Source organism: Mirounga leonina, unplaced genomic scaffold (genome assembly GCF_011800145.1).
Source record: "Mirounga leonina isolate KUSES-001 unplaced genomic scaffold, KU_Mleo_1.0 Mir_177, whole genome shotgun sequence".
NCBI lineage: Eukaryota > Metazoa > Chordata > Mammalia > Carnivora > Phocidae > Mirounga > Mirounga leonina.
The window spans coordinates 4095026-4112313 of record NW_023270459.1 but is presented as its reverse complement, the minus strand read 5'-3'; the positions used below and the strand labels follow the sequence as shown (position 1 = coordinate 4112313).

Here is a 17288-nt window from a genome sequence, read left to right as displayed (position 1 = left end):
GGTTTTGGCTCCGGACTGATCATGAGTACTGGGATTGAGCTCCACGTTGGGCTCCAAGCTCAGCACGGAGTCTGCTCGTCCCTCTCCCTCCCCCTCTGCCCCACCCCCCACTCACACACTCTCTCTCTAAGATGATAGATGATAGAGAGATGATAGATGATAGATAGATAGATAAAATACCTTTATGTACCACAAAGGAAAAAATACAGAAATTAAACTATGCCACACAATGACTGTAAGAGCAATTCCAGTTAAGTTCTTAGAATCTATGGAGTAATATTCCCATGAATTCTTCATGGGTCACCTGCCACCATGTGCATACACAGAAGAGCAATGTGTGCTGGTACAGGGCTGCTCATGTGGAAGACTAACACAGGAAGCTCCTGAAACTCCACCTCCCAATATTCAAGCCCTGGTGTAGTGCCCCCTCCCCAAATTCTGGGCTTGGCCATGTGAATAACTTTGACCAGTGTGATGTCAACAAGCATGATGCAAGCTAGGACTTGTTCTCTTAGAACACTTCCTCTTGGGGCGCCTGGGTGGCTCAGATGGTTGGGCACCTGCCTTCGGCTCGGGTATGGATCTCAGGAGGTGGGACAGGACACAGAAAAGGGAAAGCAGTCAGGAAAGGGTATGTCATCAAGCCAGAGCTAGCGTGGGGAACAGGAGCGTAATTCTGTTGGGGAGCTCTGGGAGCCTGTGTAGAACACACACTTCCACATTATCCTCATAGAGAGGTGGGGGATCTGGAGTCTTTCTGTACCATCTCCTTTCAGTCTCTGCTTTGAGGGCTGTTAGATAGGAAGTGGCATAAACTCATTGGCAGTTAAGGCTACCAGGCTCATACCCAGGGTAGAGTGGGCACCAGTGGTCTCGCGGGTCCCCAGGCCCATGGGAACACTGCCTGCCACAGGCAGGCAGACCACCAGGTGCTGACAGGGTAAAGGTGACACGATGCAGACTTGGCACCTCCAGTCTGCTACACACCCCACCCCACACAGTCATCCGAACATGCCTCCTCAGCCAAGCACCACGGCCGCTCCCCTGCACCAACACCCCCAGAGACTGAGACAATGACAGTGCAGTCCAAACTGAGTTTAATAAGAAGTTTCAGATAGGGGAGGGATTCACTGGAAATGCGGAGATCTGAGTTCTGAATTAGAAAGCATAGGACCTAGGGGACTCCAATCTAGGAGAGTCCTTCCTATGTCTCAGGGGTAAGGACCTGAATGGTGTGGGTCCTGCGGAGGTTTGGGGGGTCATCTTAGGAGCTCTACTGGATGACACTGGGAGCTATTCTGGGGGTACCCCAAGTACTGTGTAGGGAAATCCCATCTGGGGTTCTAGGTGAGTTGAACTAGAGTTGAGTAGGGAAGGGGTCCCAAAAGATCCCAATGGAGAAAGGGTTAGGGGTCTAGGGTGTTTCACAGAAACAATCAAGGGGCCTCGATTTCACAGAAATCATCAAGAGGGCTCCTTGTGGGTGGGGGAGGGGTATTACGCCACCCCAAATATTGGGGATTGTTTACCCCCAGCAGCCATGTTGGGGTTTTAATGTAAGACCCCGATGGCAGGACATTCCACATACATTATCATGGATTTGCAACATTAGCATACGCTGGCTGTCCCACAGGACGGTGGGGACTGGAAAATCAGTCCAGGTTCTGGGTTTGAGTCCTAAGAGGACAAGCCTGGGGGTGCCACACGGCTCCTCTTCAATAGCTGCCGGAGCTGCAGACAAGACAGGGGAAGAGAAGTTAAGGAGGCTGGAAAGAGAGGTCAGGGCCACAAACCCTGTGAAGTTGGAGGGGAAGGTGGAGAAGCAGCGTAGGATCAATTGGGTTTGCAGGTCAGAGGTTCAGAGTCAAGATCTGGGGTTAGGGATGATGGTTCACACACTGAGAAAAGGTTCAGGAGCCAGAAGGGATGAAGGGGGAAGGTGTTGCTGGTTGGGGATTCCCACTTTGGGGTTAACATTGAGCACTAGGAGTCGAACGGTAGAGGCAAGGGGTCAGAGGTCACATTTAGGGGTCAGAAGTCCCACTTTGAGAGGTCAGAACTCAGGGCTGGGGCAGGGGCTTGGAGGCCATACTTGGGAATCCAAGGTCACACCTTGAGGTCAGGATTCAGGGTTAGAAGTAGAGGTCAGGGTTGAAGTAGAGGTCAGGAGGAGTCACCAATACCAGGTCAAAAATAAAACACTGGGGTCAGAGGTCACATTTTCAAGTCAGGTTTGGATAGGGATCAAGGTCACCTTCTGAGATTAAAAGTCACCCTCTAAAGTCATAAATGGGTAGGGTCAGGGGTTCACCCCGTTAGGTCAGAGGCCACTCTGCAGTCAGGGTGGGCTCCATGCTCACCCCCTCAGGGCCCGGCCCAGGCCGCAGCAGGTGGACGGGCTGCTCATTCTCCAGGTTTCGCAGTGTTGGATCTGCCCCAGCTGCCAGCAGGCGCCGCACGATAGCCTCCTGGGGGGGCCCAGGGGGCAGGGCGGCCGCCATGTGGAGGGCTGTGTTCCCATGGGCCTGGGGACAGTGAAGGGAAGACTGCTAAGGATTTGGATTCAGCTGGCCTGGACCCTCAACACTTCAGAGTCTGCCACAGCCAAGTCCCACACTCCCGCCTTCACAGCCACATCCGCGTGCCCCTACTCACATCCCAGAATCCCCTCTACAATCACATTCCACACACCCCTCGGTCTATGTCCTATACATTCCTACAATCTACAGCCACATCCTATACGGTCCCCACCTTTGTTCCCTACATTGTCCCTGCCATAGCCACAGCCCACAGGCCTCCCAACATCCCCCTGCCCTTCTCCATCACATCTCACACACTCGTACATTCTAACCTAGGCCCCCACCTTCATGTTGACAAAGGCCCGCAAGTCTCCCTGGGGCAGCTCAAGCAGCAGCTGAACCAGGGTAGGATTGGCGGCCTGCACAGCCAGATGCAGAACTGTCTTATTGCTCTTGATCTCCTGTAGAGAAAGAAACGGCGGAGGTCAGGCCAGTCCTCACACCCAGAGCCCCTCCCACAAAACCCAAAAGCCTTTAGACACCTTGTCTCTCCTTTGCAAGCACCCAGGGGTGCCTTACACAGTTATCTATGTTGTGCACTATACAAGAGTACCACCTTTAAGGGGGAGCCATTCACATCATACACATCACAGGACTGTATGTTTATTTTGACAATTTTCTAGCCCGAGTGTCTTTGAGAAAAACATTCTTATCTAATCCTCCAAAAGAGTTCTGGGCCAGCAGCTGCCCTGGCCACCCGACATTCTATTAAGCACAGTAAAATGTATCCACATCCCACATGGACTGTACTTTATCTGTAAGGATGGGACTTGAGCAGCATTAATCAGGGGACTCACTAAGCCCAGATGCGCTTCCATACTGAGTTGTTCTCTTCATATTTTGGAGCAAATAAAAAGACATTTTCCACAATAAAGCTTTATTATGTGCCTTTCAAGAGTTTGGAATGATAATGGACATTAAAAATATGATGTGCTTATACAAGGCAAAACAACCTAGTTGGCTCACCAGATAAATAATGAAGAGGAGACAAGGAGATAGAGCAGGAAGCTCTAGGTTAAGAACGACTTTAAAAGTCTTATAATGGCGGGCGCCTGTGTGGCTCAGTTGGTTAAGCGACTGCCTTCGGCTCAGGTCATGGTCCTGGAGTCCCGGGATCGAGTCACGCATCGGGCTCCCTGCTCGGCAGGGAGTCTGCTTCTCCCTCTCCCGCTCCCCCCTCTTGTGCTCTCACTCTCTCTCTCAAATAAATAAATAAAATCTTAAAAAAAAATTAAATAAAAGTCTTATAATGGCAACATGTGGGCTTTATTTGGATCCGAGGTTTTTTTTAATGAAAAAACAATATATATCGCTTTAGAGTCAATCAGAAATTTGAACACAGCCAGGATATTTGATATCATGAGATTAATTTTTTTTAAGGTGAAATGATGGTATTAAGGTTAAAAGAGTTCTTAACTTTAAAGACACAAATTTTTGTGGATAAAAATACATGCTTGGGTTTGCTTTAAAATACTATAGGAAGGTCGAGGAATGGATGGGGCAGGACTGGGTACAAGTTGCTGATTATTGATGTTGGGGACAGGGAGGTCACTATACTATTTTCTGTATTTTATCTGTGTTCAAAATTCTTTAACTAAAAAACGAAACAAAACAATAAGTGGATGCTTAATTCTCTCAGCCAGCCCGTGAAGGAGCTACCACCAGAGGGGGGAGGAGAACATAACCGTGAAGGTGTGGGGTCTGGCATGAGGCCACCTTATTCTAATCCCCTCTCTGACTCTTACAAGCTGTAAGATTTTGATTCCTGTGCCTCAGTTTCTCTATCCATAAAGCAGGAAAAGTAATAACAGTGCACATGTCAAAGGGGGTTGGTGAGGATTCGATTAGCTAATCTGTGACACTCAGTGCTTGATGAATGGTAAGTGCTTGATAAATATAAGCTAAGATCAGTAATCTTATCCTCTGGGGCACAGAAAAATGAAGCCACGTACTCAAGTTCACATGGCTGGCAAGGGGCAAAATCAGCGTTTGTTGGAGCCCTGGACATCCAGGTGACCCATCCCACACACCCTTCTAGGGGCCGGCTGCCCACTGCTCCACTCACCTGGCTGGTGTGATCAGCACCCATGTGCAGCAACATCTGGACACAAGCCAGCCTGTCTCGGGCCTGGGTGCTCAGCACCCGGGGACATAGGTCAGGTGGGTGCATAGCAACGTTGAGGGCCAGGATGGCTGTGTGGAGAGGGGTGAGGCCTGCAGGATGGAGACGGTGAGGGCTCTGCATCCAGAGTGCTCACCCCACCCCAGCCCCACCTGCCATACCCACCCTGCCCGCCACCCAACTTACCCTCGAAGTCTCTGGCTTCTAGGTCAACCTGAACCCCCGAGTTAATCACAGCCTGAGGAGGAGAAGGCACAGTGCTGGATTAGAGTCTCCCCAGGCCTCCTAGCCCTGGAAGCCAGGATCTGAGGAACCAGTCCATCCCATTACCCCACCGGCCAGCTGGCCGTACCGAGAGGATGCCTGGAAGCCCATAGGTAGCAGCCACATGCAAGACAGAACGTCCCTGATGATCAGTGGCATTGGGCTCTGCTCCGAGGTTCAGTAGATCCTCCACAATCAGGGGCTGGTTGGCGGCAGCAGCCACCAGGAGAGGGGTCTGCAGGGGATAAGAAGGTCAGTCTGGGCCCCCAGGCTCGTCCCCTCTGAAAGCCAACAACCCAGGCCCCCAGACCTTTTCCCTTCAAAGCCAGGAGTCCAGGCCCCTGGCCCTCACCTTGCCCTTATGCTCACGGATGTCCAGATGTTTGTACACTTGGAGCATCTCAGCTGCGGCATATGCTGCCCAGCGCAGCCCCCGAGCCGCGAACAGATGCAGGAGCCTGAGGACAGGTAGGGGACAAGCAGTGAGCACAGCACCCCAGCGAAGCCAGGAACAGGCAGACGGCAATCCCCTATACTCACGTGTCTCCCTCCTCGTCCTGGGCCAGCAGCTGTTGTGGCCCCAAAGCCAGCATGTGAGCACGGGCTGTGTCCAGGGATGGTCCAGTGGCCATAGGGGGTAACTGTGGGGGTCCTAGGGGGAGTCCGGAACCTCTCCAGGATCCTGCCTGTGGCAGGGAAGGTTCTGCATAAAGCCGGGTATCCAGGGAGTCCTGAAGGATACATGTGGTGGGCAGAGCCAGTCAGCTGAGAATTCCCGCTTCCTAACATACACACGTACACAGACAGAGTGCCAGGTAGAGTGGCTGGGTGACCCCTCTGTACCAAGTAACCTTGGACCGTGGGGCCTCAGCTTTGCCCATCTGAAGAATGGGATCTTAATCTAGCATGAGGGCAACTGGGAATTTTAGGGGCCCTTCAGCATCCTCCTGTTCCCAGTCTGTATCTCACCTCCATCCCCACAGAAAATGAACACTGCCACCCTGGGTCGGAGGGCGGGTAGAAGTCAGGAGTCGGGAAGCCTTCAGCAGCAGAAGCAGGGTAAGAGTAGGGGCTGTCTGTGTAGGCAGCATGCGTGTTGGGGTCCCAGTCTGGAAAGCCTGTGGTGGGAGCCAGGCTGCCAAGTCCAGAACCCACAGTCTCTTGGTGTACTGGGAAGCGAGAATGGCCTGTGTGTGAGAGGAGGAGCAGGGGCAGGCCTGGTTACCAGAGTTGGGGAAGTCACGACCAAGGCTGGAGGACGGGTGTGAGGGCCTGGAATCTCCCAAGGTACTGACAGCTAGTACTTGTGGGACACCAAAGGGCTGGGACTCAGAAGCCAGGACACCAAGGGGTTGAAGGCTTGGACTTCTGGTGGCTGGACCCTAGGGACACTGAGGGTGGAGGGCCTGGACCCAGGGAGCAGCAAAAGGCTGGGAGCCTGGGCCCCTGGAACACCCAAGGACTGTGTACATAGACCCGTGGGCTCCAGAGAATCTGGGAGCTCAAACTGCTACCGGGTCCAAGCAAGAAAGAGGGTCTGACTCCTAAGTTCCCCAAAGTTCTAAGATTTGGAATGTTTGAGTCCCTGAAGAAAGCTGGGGCTGCAAGCTGAGGGAACCAGATGAGTTTCCAGACTTACCAGCCTCACTCTCATTCACAGATGGGGTCAGGGACTGGGCCAGGGGAGGCGGAAACTGTCCCTGTAGGGGGATAAACAAAAAAAAGGAACAAGGGGGAATTTATCTGACAGATCCCTCAGCATCCAATCCCCACCCACAGAGCATCTAAGTCAGGACTACACCTCTCATCTGCTCCGAGGGCCCGCAAGCCACCAAGTCTCTGCCCAACAGGACATAGCCTCACGAATTATAGTTTGCGGGGCTTCATGGACCTTACCGGTACCCCACCAGCGTCCGGCTGCTGCTGACGGCGCCTCTGTTCTTCCAGGAGCTTCTTCACGGTCTGTGATGGGCAGTGGCTGCGTTCACTCCGGCTCACTACGCGGCGGGGGAGGCGGGGGGGAAGCAATCAGAGGTCCTTAAGCCACCCAACTTCGCGGGGGAGTGGATTCAGGCACCCTCCCTCGCCCTCCTGCGCGGAAAAACTGGCACACTGACGCCGCCTGAGAACTCCAAAGCCAATCTTAGCTTTCAGGTGCAGCTTCCGCCTCCGCCGTTTCCTTCCCTTTGCTCCGCACTTTCCCCTCTGACCCAACTTTCCACCAGCGTCGTGGAAACTGAGGAAGGGGGAGGAGGGCGCTCCTCTGCGGCACCTCCCCCCCTCAACTTCCGAGAAAAATCCCAGCCCCCAGATCTCCCAGTCCCCAGGCCTGGGGCGGGGGGGCGGGGGTCGCTGGGAATCACTCCCTGGAGATGCACATCCAGGTTCCCAACATCTCTCTGCCCTAGAAGCTGACCTGACACACTTTCCTCGGGAAACCAGGCGTCCGAGTCCCCAGCCCCTCTCCCCAAGGAACCACGAATCAAGAGCCCCCGAGCTCACCGGGGCTCCAGAAGTCCAGACCCCATCCCCCCTTCAGACCTAAGAGTCCAGGCCCCATTCTGCGGGACTCCGAGAGCCTAGTCCCCCTTTTCCCAGGACCCAGGAGTCCGGGCCCTCAGCTTCGCCCTCCCTTGCACCTGGCAGTCCCAGTTTCCAGAAGCCTGGTCCGCACCACCCCGGAAATCCGGACCCTCAACCCTCACCCTTCTGAGCCCTGGTTCCGGCGGAGGAAGGGTTAAGCGGAGGAGGGAGGGCGAACTCGGAAACAGCCCAGACACGACGTGCTGACGTCACGGCGCTCACGCAAGGGAATCTTCCATCCACCCCTTCCTCTCCCGGCGGCGCGCCGCAGGTGTCCCGCTTAGAGGCGGGGCGCGCGGCCAGGCGTGGAGCTCTCGGAATCCCCGCACGTGGGGAATTCCTGCTCAGCCCGGGGACCTGGGGTGGGTGGGGACTCGGGAATTCCCGGGGCCCGGGCAGGGTCAAGGCCAGCGTGGACCCCTGGGGCCGGGCGCCGGACCTGACCCACACCCCTCGTGGCTGATTTTTAAACAACCACGCCCCCAGGACTCCATCTCCCCCTGCCTAGAGCAAGGAGTCGGGGCCGCCAGCCCCTTCCTCCCGCAGGACCCAGGGGTCGGGGCTCCCAGCCCTGTCGCCCCCGGACCCAGGATTCTGAATCCCCGGTCCCTTACCCTCCCCCCACCCCAGGACCCAGGAGCCCAGAATCCCAGCCGCTCCTCCACCACCACCCAGAAGTCCTGGCCCCCTGCCCCCTCCAAACACCGAGTGCGCTCACTCTCAGCACCCAGGCTTGATGCTCCAGCCCCGTCCCTCAGGTTCGCAAGAGCCGGCCTCCAGCCCTCGCTCTCTCAAGAGGCCGAGGGTGCCTCACCTCCCCAGCCCCTCCATTACCTCGCGGATTCCGTGGCGCGGATTGCGGGCCCCCAGGGCCGCGGCCTCGGCGCTGCGCCAGCCTCGCTCTTCCCCCGCGAAGCCGCCGCCGGGTCCCGGATCTAGGGTCGGTGCCCCGCGAGTTTTTAAACTGGGGTTCTGGCCCCGCCCAGTCAAGGGCAGGGCCCCGCCCACAGGCCCGGGAGTCCCCGGGTCGCGCTTGAACAAGACCAGTCTGAATGGGCGGGGCTGACATTGAGGGCCAGACTCCTGAGCCTCCCTGGAAAGAGGGAGCTGGTGGACCCCATCTTTGGTCTGAGGGAGAAGCGGCTGGGGTTAGACACCTGAAGGAGGAGGGCACTAGGGACCTGGACTTCTGGGTCTCTGTCCAAGGGGTTGCCGGAGTCTTTGATTTCTGGGGCCTGGGCTGGGAGGGGACAGCATTACTGAGTCCTGGGGTAAGAGGATGCTGGGGTTCAGGACTTCCTGGTCCCAAGGGAGGGAAGGCTGTAGGTAAGAGTGACATTGGTGGACTCAAATTTTTTCTCCCTCTTCGCCACATCACCTTCTTTTTCAGAGGTCAGTTCTCGTTTATTCATTCGTCTTTAAAAATAATTTATTACTGCAAGGGAGGTACTTTGCTGGGTGCTGTGGTATAGCTGTGAGCTAAGAGGACAGGAACTCCCGGCCCTCGAGCCAACTGACATTCCCAGGGGAGGCTCATTCTCAGCTCCCACGTGGGTGGCCATGTTAATCATTTCTCCCAGGCCTTCAAGACTTCTGCTCTCCTGGCTCTCCTCCCTCACATGTTGTTCCTTCCCAGTTTCCCCGGCTGTTTCCACCTCTTCACCCATTCTTGGGGGCCAGGGGCACTCCTCTGTCTGAACTCACTTCCTTGGTGATCTCATCCAGTCCCGTGGCTTCAAATACCATCCATAAGCCATCAACCCCAAAATTTACATCTCCAGACCAGAGACTTATCCCTGAATTCACAGATGCAGCTGTGGTCATCCAGTTCTGCAGGGAGATCTATCAGGCATTTCCAACTCAGTGTCCCCAGACCTTGGCACTTTCCCCCTAAACCTGCTCCCCTCCTTCTCCATCTCTGTCAAAAGATACTCAGTCTTTTCAGCTGGTTAGTCCAGAAGCTTTGCTCATCCTGAATCCCTCTCTCTCATACACACCCATACCTAGTGGATCAGCAAGTTTTGTTGGTTCTACCTCCAAAATCTCTTCAGAATCTCCTCAATGCCCACAACCTGGTCCATCTGTCACCTCCCACCTGGGACAATCAGAGCAGCCTCCCTGGTCTCTGACCCTACCCCCAGTTCATCCCCAAAGGCAGTCACAGGGACCCACCACTTCTCCCCCTCTACACCCTCACACAGGAAGCAGGTGACCTTGCCACCAGCAGGGCAACATCCGCTATTGCTCCTCCTTTACTCCCCCACTGTTCCTCAGGACTTCTCTGGGCCAAAGCCTTTTGCCAGACCGCTTCTTGCCGCCAGCCCAGCATGGCTCCTTCAGGTGTCACCCTGCTCCTGCTTTTGCTCCCGGGTAAAGCCAGTGGTTATGGGGGCGGCAGGCAGAGTCCTTATGAGAGGGGTGGCTTGGGTGGCCTCTGAAGGGAGGAGTGCCAAGGGACGTCCTCCCAGGACCCCTCCCTTCCTGGAGATCTGTTCCGGCTTCAGAGCCTGGTTCTTTGGGGAGAGAAGCTCAGTCTGGGGTAGCTGCCTGGCAACCTCCGCTTCTCACTGCTGGGTCTGTCTCTACTTCGACTTCTGATTTTCTGTCTCTCTGGCCTCTTTCTCATTTGCTCTCTCCGGAATGGAGGTTACTTCTCAGGACAGCACCTCTCCCTGCTAATCCACTTTCCCTCTCTTTTCACAGTGGCTGCAGCTGGGGTGACCCCAGGTGAGAAATCAGCACCCCTTCCCTTTTGCCGTGGTACTGCTTCTATCCCTGAAGTGTGGCCTGAGGGTCCTGGAACACCCCCGGTGGCTCTCTAGGTCACCAGCTCACCTCTCAGCCCCAAATCAGAGCCCCCAGGGGAACTGCAGTCCTTTCTGGGTCCCCAGATCCCTGCCTCATCACCAAATTGAAGCCCCAGGGACTCGGCCACCCCCCAGCCTTCTTTGGGAGTACCCACTATGCCCAAAGAACCACATATGTCTCTCTATGCTGGGACACCCCCGCCCCCGCCCGCCCCCCCGCCCCAGGCTTCTCTCCAGACCCCCACCTCCCTTTTCATCCCGCAAGTCAACCTCAGGGAATCTCAGACACTCCTGCCTCCCCCCAGGGACTTCCTCGGGCCCCATAGGCCCCGAGTGCAGCCCTCAGGGTTTGGAACCTCCCTCAAGCTCCTTCTTGTCTCTGCCGCACCCTCCAGGTTCCTGTTCCGGATGTGGGCCCCTCTCTCTGCCAATCCTGGCAGGGCTCATGGCTGCCGACGCGGTGGTGTCGCTGCTCATCATTGCCGTGGTGTTTGTGTGTGCCTGCCCACGCCACAGGCCCCCCCTAGGTGAGGGCAGAGACAGGGTGGGGCCCGGAGGGAGAGGTGTCCCTAGAGAGGGGGTCCCCAAGGGAGGGGCCCCCCAGGGAAGCCCTGGAGGAGATGCTGGGGAAACCCTGGAGGCGGTGCAGGGGGGAACTCCGGAGGAAACCCCTGAGGCAGGGGGCCCCCAGGAAGGTGGAGATGTGGGTGGGTGGTAGGTGGTCAGGCCTCATGCTTTCTCTCCCCCACCCCCAGAAAATGACAAAGTCTACATCAACATGCTGGGCAGGGGCTGACCCCCTTGTGAGACCTTTGACTTCTGACCCTCTCATCCCACATTGTGTGCGGCCACACAGGAAACGCACTCCCCACTTTGGGGTGGAATAAAGCAATTAAACTACCTCTGGTTCTGATTCTTCCTCAAAGAACCCCAAGGTCCCCAAACCTCCCTCCCATTTAGCTGTTTCTGGGTCCATGATCCCCCAGAACCCCACATATCCCTGCCCCCTCAGCCGAGAGATCTGGAATAACTCAACAGTGTTTTTGTGTGCCATGTTTATTTGGGAACAGTAGTGGAAAGAAGTCTGACCCCTCAGGGAGGGCACTCTGTGGACCTGTGTCTTGGTGGGAGTAGGAATAGGGTGCTAGGGAGGCATCAGGAATGACTGGATCCAGGCATCAGGTTGCTGACTGCTGTGGTTTGGGCTCATTTGTAATAAGGCCTCTGTGTTTTCAGGTCACTATAGACATCTGACCTCTGACCTTGAAGCTCCTAATGGGAGGGACAGGGTGGGAACCATTAGTGGGTGAGGTCCACTGAATAAACTTATAACAAAATTCAGCCTTCTCCCAGTGGCCTATAAGGCTCCTAGCAGCTTCTTCAACCTTGTAGCCATGGAAAAGATCTGGATCTTAATCAAGTGCATTTAGTGTTTCCCTGTCTCCTCTGCCTCATCATTTCGCCCCAGCCTCAGGGCCTTTGCATAAGCTGTTCTCTCTGCCTGGAACACGGGTTTCCTAGATATTCCCAGGGATGGTTCCTTCTCCCCCTTCAAGTCTCAGCTCATGTCACTTCCTCAGAGAAGCATTTCTTGATTTTGCCATCTAACTTCTCCCCACCAGACACACACTCCAGTCACCGTCACACCAGTTTTATTTCCCCATGATACCTCCCCAAATTTTCTTATCTCTTAATTTGCTTCAAGTCCATCTCCCCAACTGGGATGTCAACTCTCTTCCTATGTAGGTGCTCAACAAATTCCACTGAAGGATGAATAAATTAGAATATTGCTTTGCCCTAAAATTTCACTACCCCCGGTAACTGAAAATTCCCTCATTCTTCTGGACCTCACAAAGCCAAACTCGAGATGCTTACACTTTACAAAGAGACTTTTTATCCACAAGTGAGGCAAAGCAAACCTGGCTGCAGATAAGTAAGAGACTTCACAGAACAAGGCTTACAATTTTGGGGGGTGGGGTCTATGGCCTCAAGAGGCCCTCAGACTGAATCCCTGAAATCATAAGCAAATGTCTGGGTGTGCACCTTTATGGGAAGGGATCTGTTTGGCTCCCATTAGATTCTCACAGGAGCCCATGACCCCCTAAAGGGCACTGATAGAGAGGCAAGCAATGGAAAGATGCCTCTATCTGAGTGGTGGCTCTTTTTTTTAGAGAGAGAGCGCGCGCATGCGCACGTGGAAGGGGAATCATTTCTCGTTTTAGATTTATTTATTTGAGAGAGAGAGAGAACGAGTGGGAGTGGAGGGGAAAAGGGAAAGGGAGAGAGAGAATCCCAAGCAGACCCCCACTGAGCACGAAGCCAGACGGGGCTTGATCCCACAACCCTGAGATCATGACCTGAGCCAAAATCAAGAGTCAGATGCTTAACTGACTGAGCCACCCAGGCGCCCCTGCATGGTGGTTCTTAAGAAGGGTTTCAAGATACCTGTGCCAACCCTAGATTATATGCACAATTTTATAAATTTTTATGTGGATTTTTCTGAGGAGTCTCTAGCTTTCATCAGCTTCTCAAAGGGATATAGGATCTTCCAAAAAATTCTAAAACTCCTCTCTTCGGAGTTACCAAATTAGGGCTGAATTATGTCCTCTGCCCTTCTGAGAGCTTCTCCCAGAAATCATCCTGTCCTGAACAATTCCGTGCCTGCCTTCTCACTATGGCCTACGTTTGCTCTTGCGAAGGTAAAGCCCTCCCTATGTTTTCTCACACATTTTAAGCTGAGCATAAGGTCATGATTGATCACTGAAGGCAGCTTTGGACAGATGCCCCATGAGTCTTTGAGGGTTTGAAATGTTGCTGAGAAAGTGGCTTTAGGGTCTAGGTTCTAGAAGGACTGGGGAAATGTTTAGGACAGACACCCACAGGGTAAGAGTGAGATGTGAGGAGGAGAAGCTGGTTTTCTCACCTGATAAGGCGACTCTGTCTCAGTGATGCGCGGTTTCCTGGTCACTGCTGGGGGATGGGGAGTAGCGCAGAGTGCAGAGATAGTTAAGGTGGTGAATTGGGACCATTTTGCTGCTACAAAATCAGCCCCTCCATCATTGTCCCTTTGGATGGTTGTGACTTGGGAGCTTACCCCTCCCTCAGAGGGTCCCAGGCTATCCCCTGCCAGCCTCACTCACCCTCCACAGCCCCTCGCCCCCGAGGGAACAGCCGGCCCAAGGAGTACACAGCCAAGGCGATGAGGAGGGTCAGCACCAGGTCCCCCAGCACGATCCCTGCCAGCACCCCAGGACTTACCACGGAGCAGTTGCATCCTGAGAATGTGGCACAGGGGTTGGGGGTGGTCATTGGGAGATGGGAACTGGCGGGAGGTGTCAGCAGGGGAAGGTGTGGAGAGACTGGGGAACAGACAGAGATGGGGAGGTCTTTAGGAGGTAGGGAGGGGAACTTCAGAGTCCAGGCCTACCGTTCTGTGCCTGGACAGGGCTGAAACCTGAGGAGAGAAAAAGAAGGTAAATTGAGGCATGGGGCTGTGATTGGAGGGTGGGCACAGGAGCTGGGGAGGGTGGGTCCTGATAGCTAGGAGATTAAGAGTGGAAAGCGATGTCTGGTGGGACCTGTGGGCCGGCATCAAGGTCACTGGACTAAGTTACTTCTACCCCGACTTGTCCTGTTGCAACATCCATAGAGTCCCCTCCCCCTGCTGTTACCAGCGGCCACATCTTGGGGTCTCAGGCTCTGGGAGACAGCCATAAGTTTTGGGGAACTGGGGATCTGCTTTCCCCCACCTCCCTTTTGGTTCTCTTTCTACCCCGCTCCCTGCTCTGCCCCAAGCTGAGCCCAGGGACTCAGGAGGCAGCTGTAGAAGCCCCCAACTCACCACCCACAGTCAGAAGGAGAGGCAGGAACAGGAGCCTGTTGGAAGGTCCAAGGACCCCCATGACGCAGGCGACACTGCTGGACACCGGAGTCCAAGGGCTGGTGGGATGTGGTGTAGCGTCCAACCAAGTGAAGGAGGAAGTCTGCTGTGGGTGGTGGCAGGAGGGAGGAGGGGACAATACAGGAGGAGGGACGGAGACAGATAATGCCAGGAAGAATTAGACCAAGACGCCCTGGGGGCCATGCTGTGGCCCCTAACCACTGGACATAAGAGGAAAAAGGGTACATGTGCCCATCCACCCCCGATCAGGGGTCAGCCCTCAGTGTATCAGGAAGAGTCAGTGGCTATTACTGAAGCGAGTTTTGCCTCTTCCTGGCTGGGCAAACTTAAACAAGTCATTCAACCTCTCTGGGCCTCAGTTTCCTTATCTGTAAAATGAGGAGTAAAATAGCGCCTATTTTGTAGGGGTTTGGGGGAGCAAATGGATTAATGTCTCTAGAACAGGGTCCGACACTCGTCAGCTTTTTATAAGCACCAGCTATAATTATCTGATAATCAGAACTTTGTGATGTTTATAGGATATTAAAAGAGAGCCATCAGGATATGGGCACTAATGAGCAGCAGGCGTTCGGTCCTAAGGTGTTAACTCTTTTAACCCCCACAACACCCATCGGAGGTAGATGCTCTCTCGTCATCCCCATTGTACAGAAAGGTACAGACACTCGTGCAAGGTCACACAGCAAATAAAGCTGAGAAGGAAACACAGGACCCAAGGACAGATATTTGACCCTTAGAGAGAAAGAAAAAAGAACCAAGATGAAAGATAGGGAAGGAGAAAGGGGCGGCGAGGCCAAGAAAAAAGAGAGAGGGATAGACAGTGACACAGATATGCACAGCACAGACACAGGACTGGGGGTTTGGGGTGAGGCGAGTGGGGGATGACATGCTGACCACTGGGCTGGGCTGCACCACCAAATGAGGAAGCAGCTGGAAGTGAGGACGGAGGGAAGGCACCCAGGAGGAGACAGGGACTTCTAATCCCCCCGACCAGAGCCTGAGCTGGGGCTCATTAGGAGGAACCTGAGGTTAGGGCACTGGGGGGATGGGCCCGTGGCAGGAAGCCCCCTTCCCCCATCCAGGCGTCACACCCCACAGCTCCCTGGGCCTGGTCTCAGGAGAGAAAAGGGGAAACTGGATGCCCGTCATGGGACAGACTCTGAGTGGCCCTTCGTGGTGGGGGGATTTGGAAGCCAGAGGAGGGTCAGGGCCCAGTCGGGGGTAGCACTGCCTACCAACAGCCGCCATCACCCAGGCCTGGCCCAGTCCAGTTGCTAAAGAACCACCGCCCCGCCCCCCACCCCCCACCAGGCCTGCAGTGAGCGCGGAGAGAACTGGCTCCGGAGGGCCTCAAGGTGGCTGAAGCTGAGTGAGCCACAGGGCAGTCAGAGAGCAGAGGAAGCTCTGAGCCTGGAGGGTCTTGATCTGACTCTGGTGCTGGTGCTCCTGGGCTCCCTCTGGCCGGGCTGGGGGCGCACACTGTGGGGGGCAGGGCTTCTGGGGTCCAGTTTTATTGTGTTTGTAACATCTGCCTGGCACGTTGTAGCTGCTCAGTGAATCTTTTTTTTTTTAAGATTTTATTTATTTATTTGACAGAGAGAGACACAGCGAGAGAGGGAACACAAGCAGGGAGAGTGGGAGAGGGAGAAGCAGGCCTCCCACAGAGCAGGGAGCCCGATGCGGGGCTTGATCCCAGGACCCTGGGACCACGACTCGAGCCGAAGGCAGACGCCTAAAGACTGAGCCACCCAGGCGCCCCTGCTCAGTGAATCTTAATCACCATCCTCCTCATTACAGTTATTGTTATTAGTACTGCAAGTCTCCAGTTCTGGGCTCGCCTTGATAAACATCTTCCCTGAACCCCTCAGACTCAGGCCCCCGGTCTGATCCTCCTGACTCCAGCCAGGCCCGAGCTGTCCCCAGAATTCGGTCTCATAGCCAGCACACTCATGCACCGACCAATCAAGCAGCTGTGGCCATAGGGCCCTGTCTGAGTCCTGGAGCCCCCCTTTTAGTGGCTGAGATGTGGGGAAGTCCAAGGTATCCCAAGGGAACAGACTGGGGTGGTGGCAGATATCTGTGGGAGGTGGGGTAGGGGCTCTTTACCAACCAAAAATGAAGTATTTAAATATTTTAGCGACTGGTATGACTGTGCTGGTAGAGACCCCAGACTGCTGGCCTGGGCTGGTCGGCCTGGGCTCTCCGTGGGGGGATGGGTCATTGGGTGAAAGAAGGCTGAGATGGAGGGCACCCAACTGACTGGGAGCCATCCCACACCCAGGGCCAGACTCCAGGAAGTAGGGCTGCTTCACCTCCCATGAGATCTGTAAAGTGTCTCAATCTCTCCTGGCAAGCAGCCCAAGAGTTGGGCAAGACCCAAGGCTGACCTCGCCAGAAAGCATGCAATGTGTTGAGCCTGTGACAGGCTTGTCTCTGTGGAAGCTACAGCCCCTCCCTACTCCCCCTGCTTCTACTTTTGCCCCCTACAGCCCATCCTCCCCACAGTGGCCAGAAGAAGCTTTTGGAAAAGTCAGAGAGCCAATTTTGTAAGTGGCCAAAAAAAGTGAACAGATAACGTCACAAAAGAAGAGACGCGAATGGCCAATAAGCATGTGCAAAAGTGTTCAACATCATTAGTCATTAGGGAAATACGAATTAAAACCACAGTGAAATACCACTACACACCCACTGGAATGACTAAAATTAAAAAGACTGACCCTCTCAAGTGTCAGCAGAGATGTGGAGCAATTGGAAATCTCACGCTGCTAGTGGAAATGAAGAATAGAACCACCACTTTGGAAAAGAGTTTGGTAGTTTCTTATAAAGGTAAATATTCACCTACGCAGAGATCCAGCAATTCCACAGAAGCAGGCATCTACCCAAGAGAAATAAAAGCATATATTTACATAAAGACCTGCCCATCTTTCTGTCCTCCCCTCCTATCCCTCTTTCCCTCGCTTCCCCTACTCCAACTACACTGGCCTTCTTGTTGTTTCTTGTTTAAGTCAAGTTCATTCTCACCCCAGGGCCTTTGC

General features: G+C 54.5%; 3 protein-coding genes across 7 annotated transcripts; 1 reads left to right on the top strand and 2 right to left on the bottom strand.

The window, feature by feature from the left end:
* Positions 1–1080: 1080 nt before the first annotated feature.
* Positions 1081–8468, bottom strand: NFKBID (NFKB inhibitor delta). Of its 3 annotated transcripts, none has more exons than XM_035023787.1 (12): positions 8383–8468; positions 6862–6962; positions 6605–6665; positions 5935–6152; positions 5506–5696; positions 5318–5423; positions 5054–5200; positions 4888–4939; positions 4645–4793; positions 2864–2980; positions 2361–2525; positions 1081–1731 (listed from the first exon to the last, which is right to left on the bottom strand). In XM_035023787.1, exons 4-12 carry the CDS (start codon positions 5938–5940, stop codon positions 1678–1680), a joined length of 987 nt encoding a protein of 328 aa, XP_034879678.1. In that variant the 5' UTR covers positions 5941–6152; positions 6605–6665; positions 6862–6962; positions 8383–8468; the 3' UTR covers positions 1081–1677. The 3 variants fall into 3 exon arrangements, with proteins under 3 accessions (XP_034879678.1, XP_034879679.1, XP_034879677.1); XM_035023788.1 differs by lacking the exon at positions 8383–8468 and adding an exon at positions 7671–7685; XM_035023786.1 differs by lacking the exons at positions 5935–6152; positions 8383–8468 and having other exon boundaries at positions 6862–7658.
* A 1356-nt stretch (positions 8469–9824) lies between these two features.
* Positions 9825–11257, top strand: HCST (hematopoietic cell signal transducer). Its single transcript, XM_035023852.1, has 4 exons — positions 9825–9918; positions 10252–10275; positions 10751–10882; positions 11111–11257. The coding sequence occupies exons 1-4, from the start codon at positions 9876–9878 to the stop codon at positions 11149–11151; spliced, it is 240 nt and encodes a 79-aa protein (XP_034879743.1). The 5' UTR covers positions 9825–9875; the 3' UTR covers positions 11152–11257.
* Positions 11258–11393: 136 nt separating this feature from the next.
* TYROBP (transmembrane immune signaling adaptor TYROBP) lies at positions 11394–14334 on the bottom strand. Of its 3 annotated transcripts, none has more exons than XM_035023834.1 (5): positions 14197–14334; positions 13783–13809; positions 13496–13630; positions 13279–13325; positions 11394–11627 (listed from the first exon to the last, which is right to left on the bottom strand). In XM_035023834.1, the coding sequence occupies exons 1-5, from the start codon at positions 14255–14257 to the stop codon at positions 11562–11564; spliced, it is 336 nt and encodes a 111-aa protein (XP_034879725.1). In that variant the 5' UTR covers positions 14258–14334; the 3' UTR covers positions 11394–11561. The 3 variants fall into 3 exon arrangements, with proteins under 3 accessions (XP_034879725.1, XP_034879726.1, XP_034879727.1); XM_035023835.1 differs by having other exon boundaries at positions 13279–13322; positions 14197–14333; XM_035023836.1 differs by lacking the exons at positions 13783–13809; positions 14197–14334 and having other exon boundaries at positions 13279–13322; positions 13496–13775.
* Positions 14335–17288: the final 2954 nt, after the last annotated feature.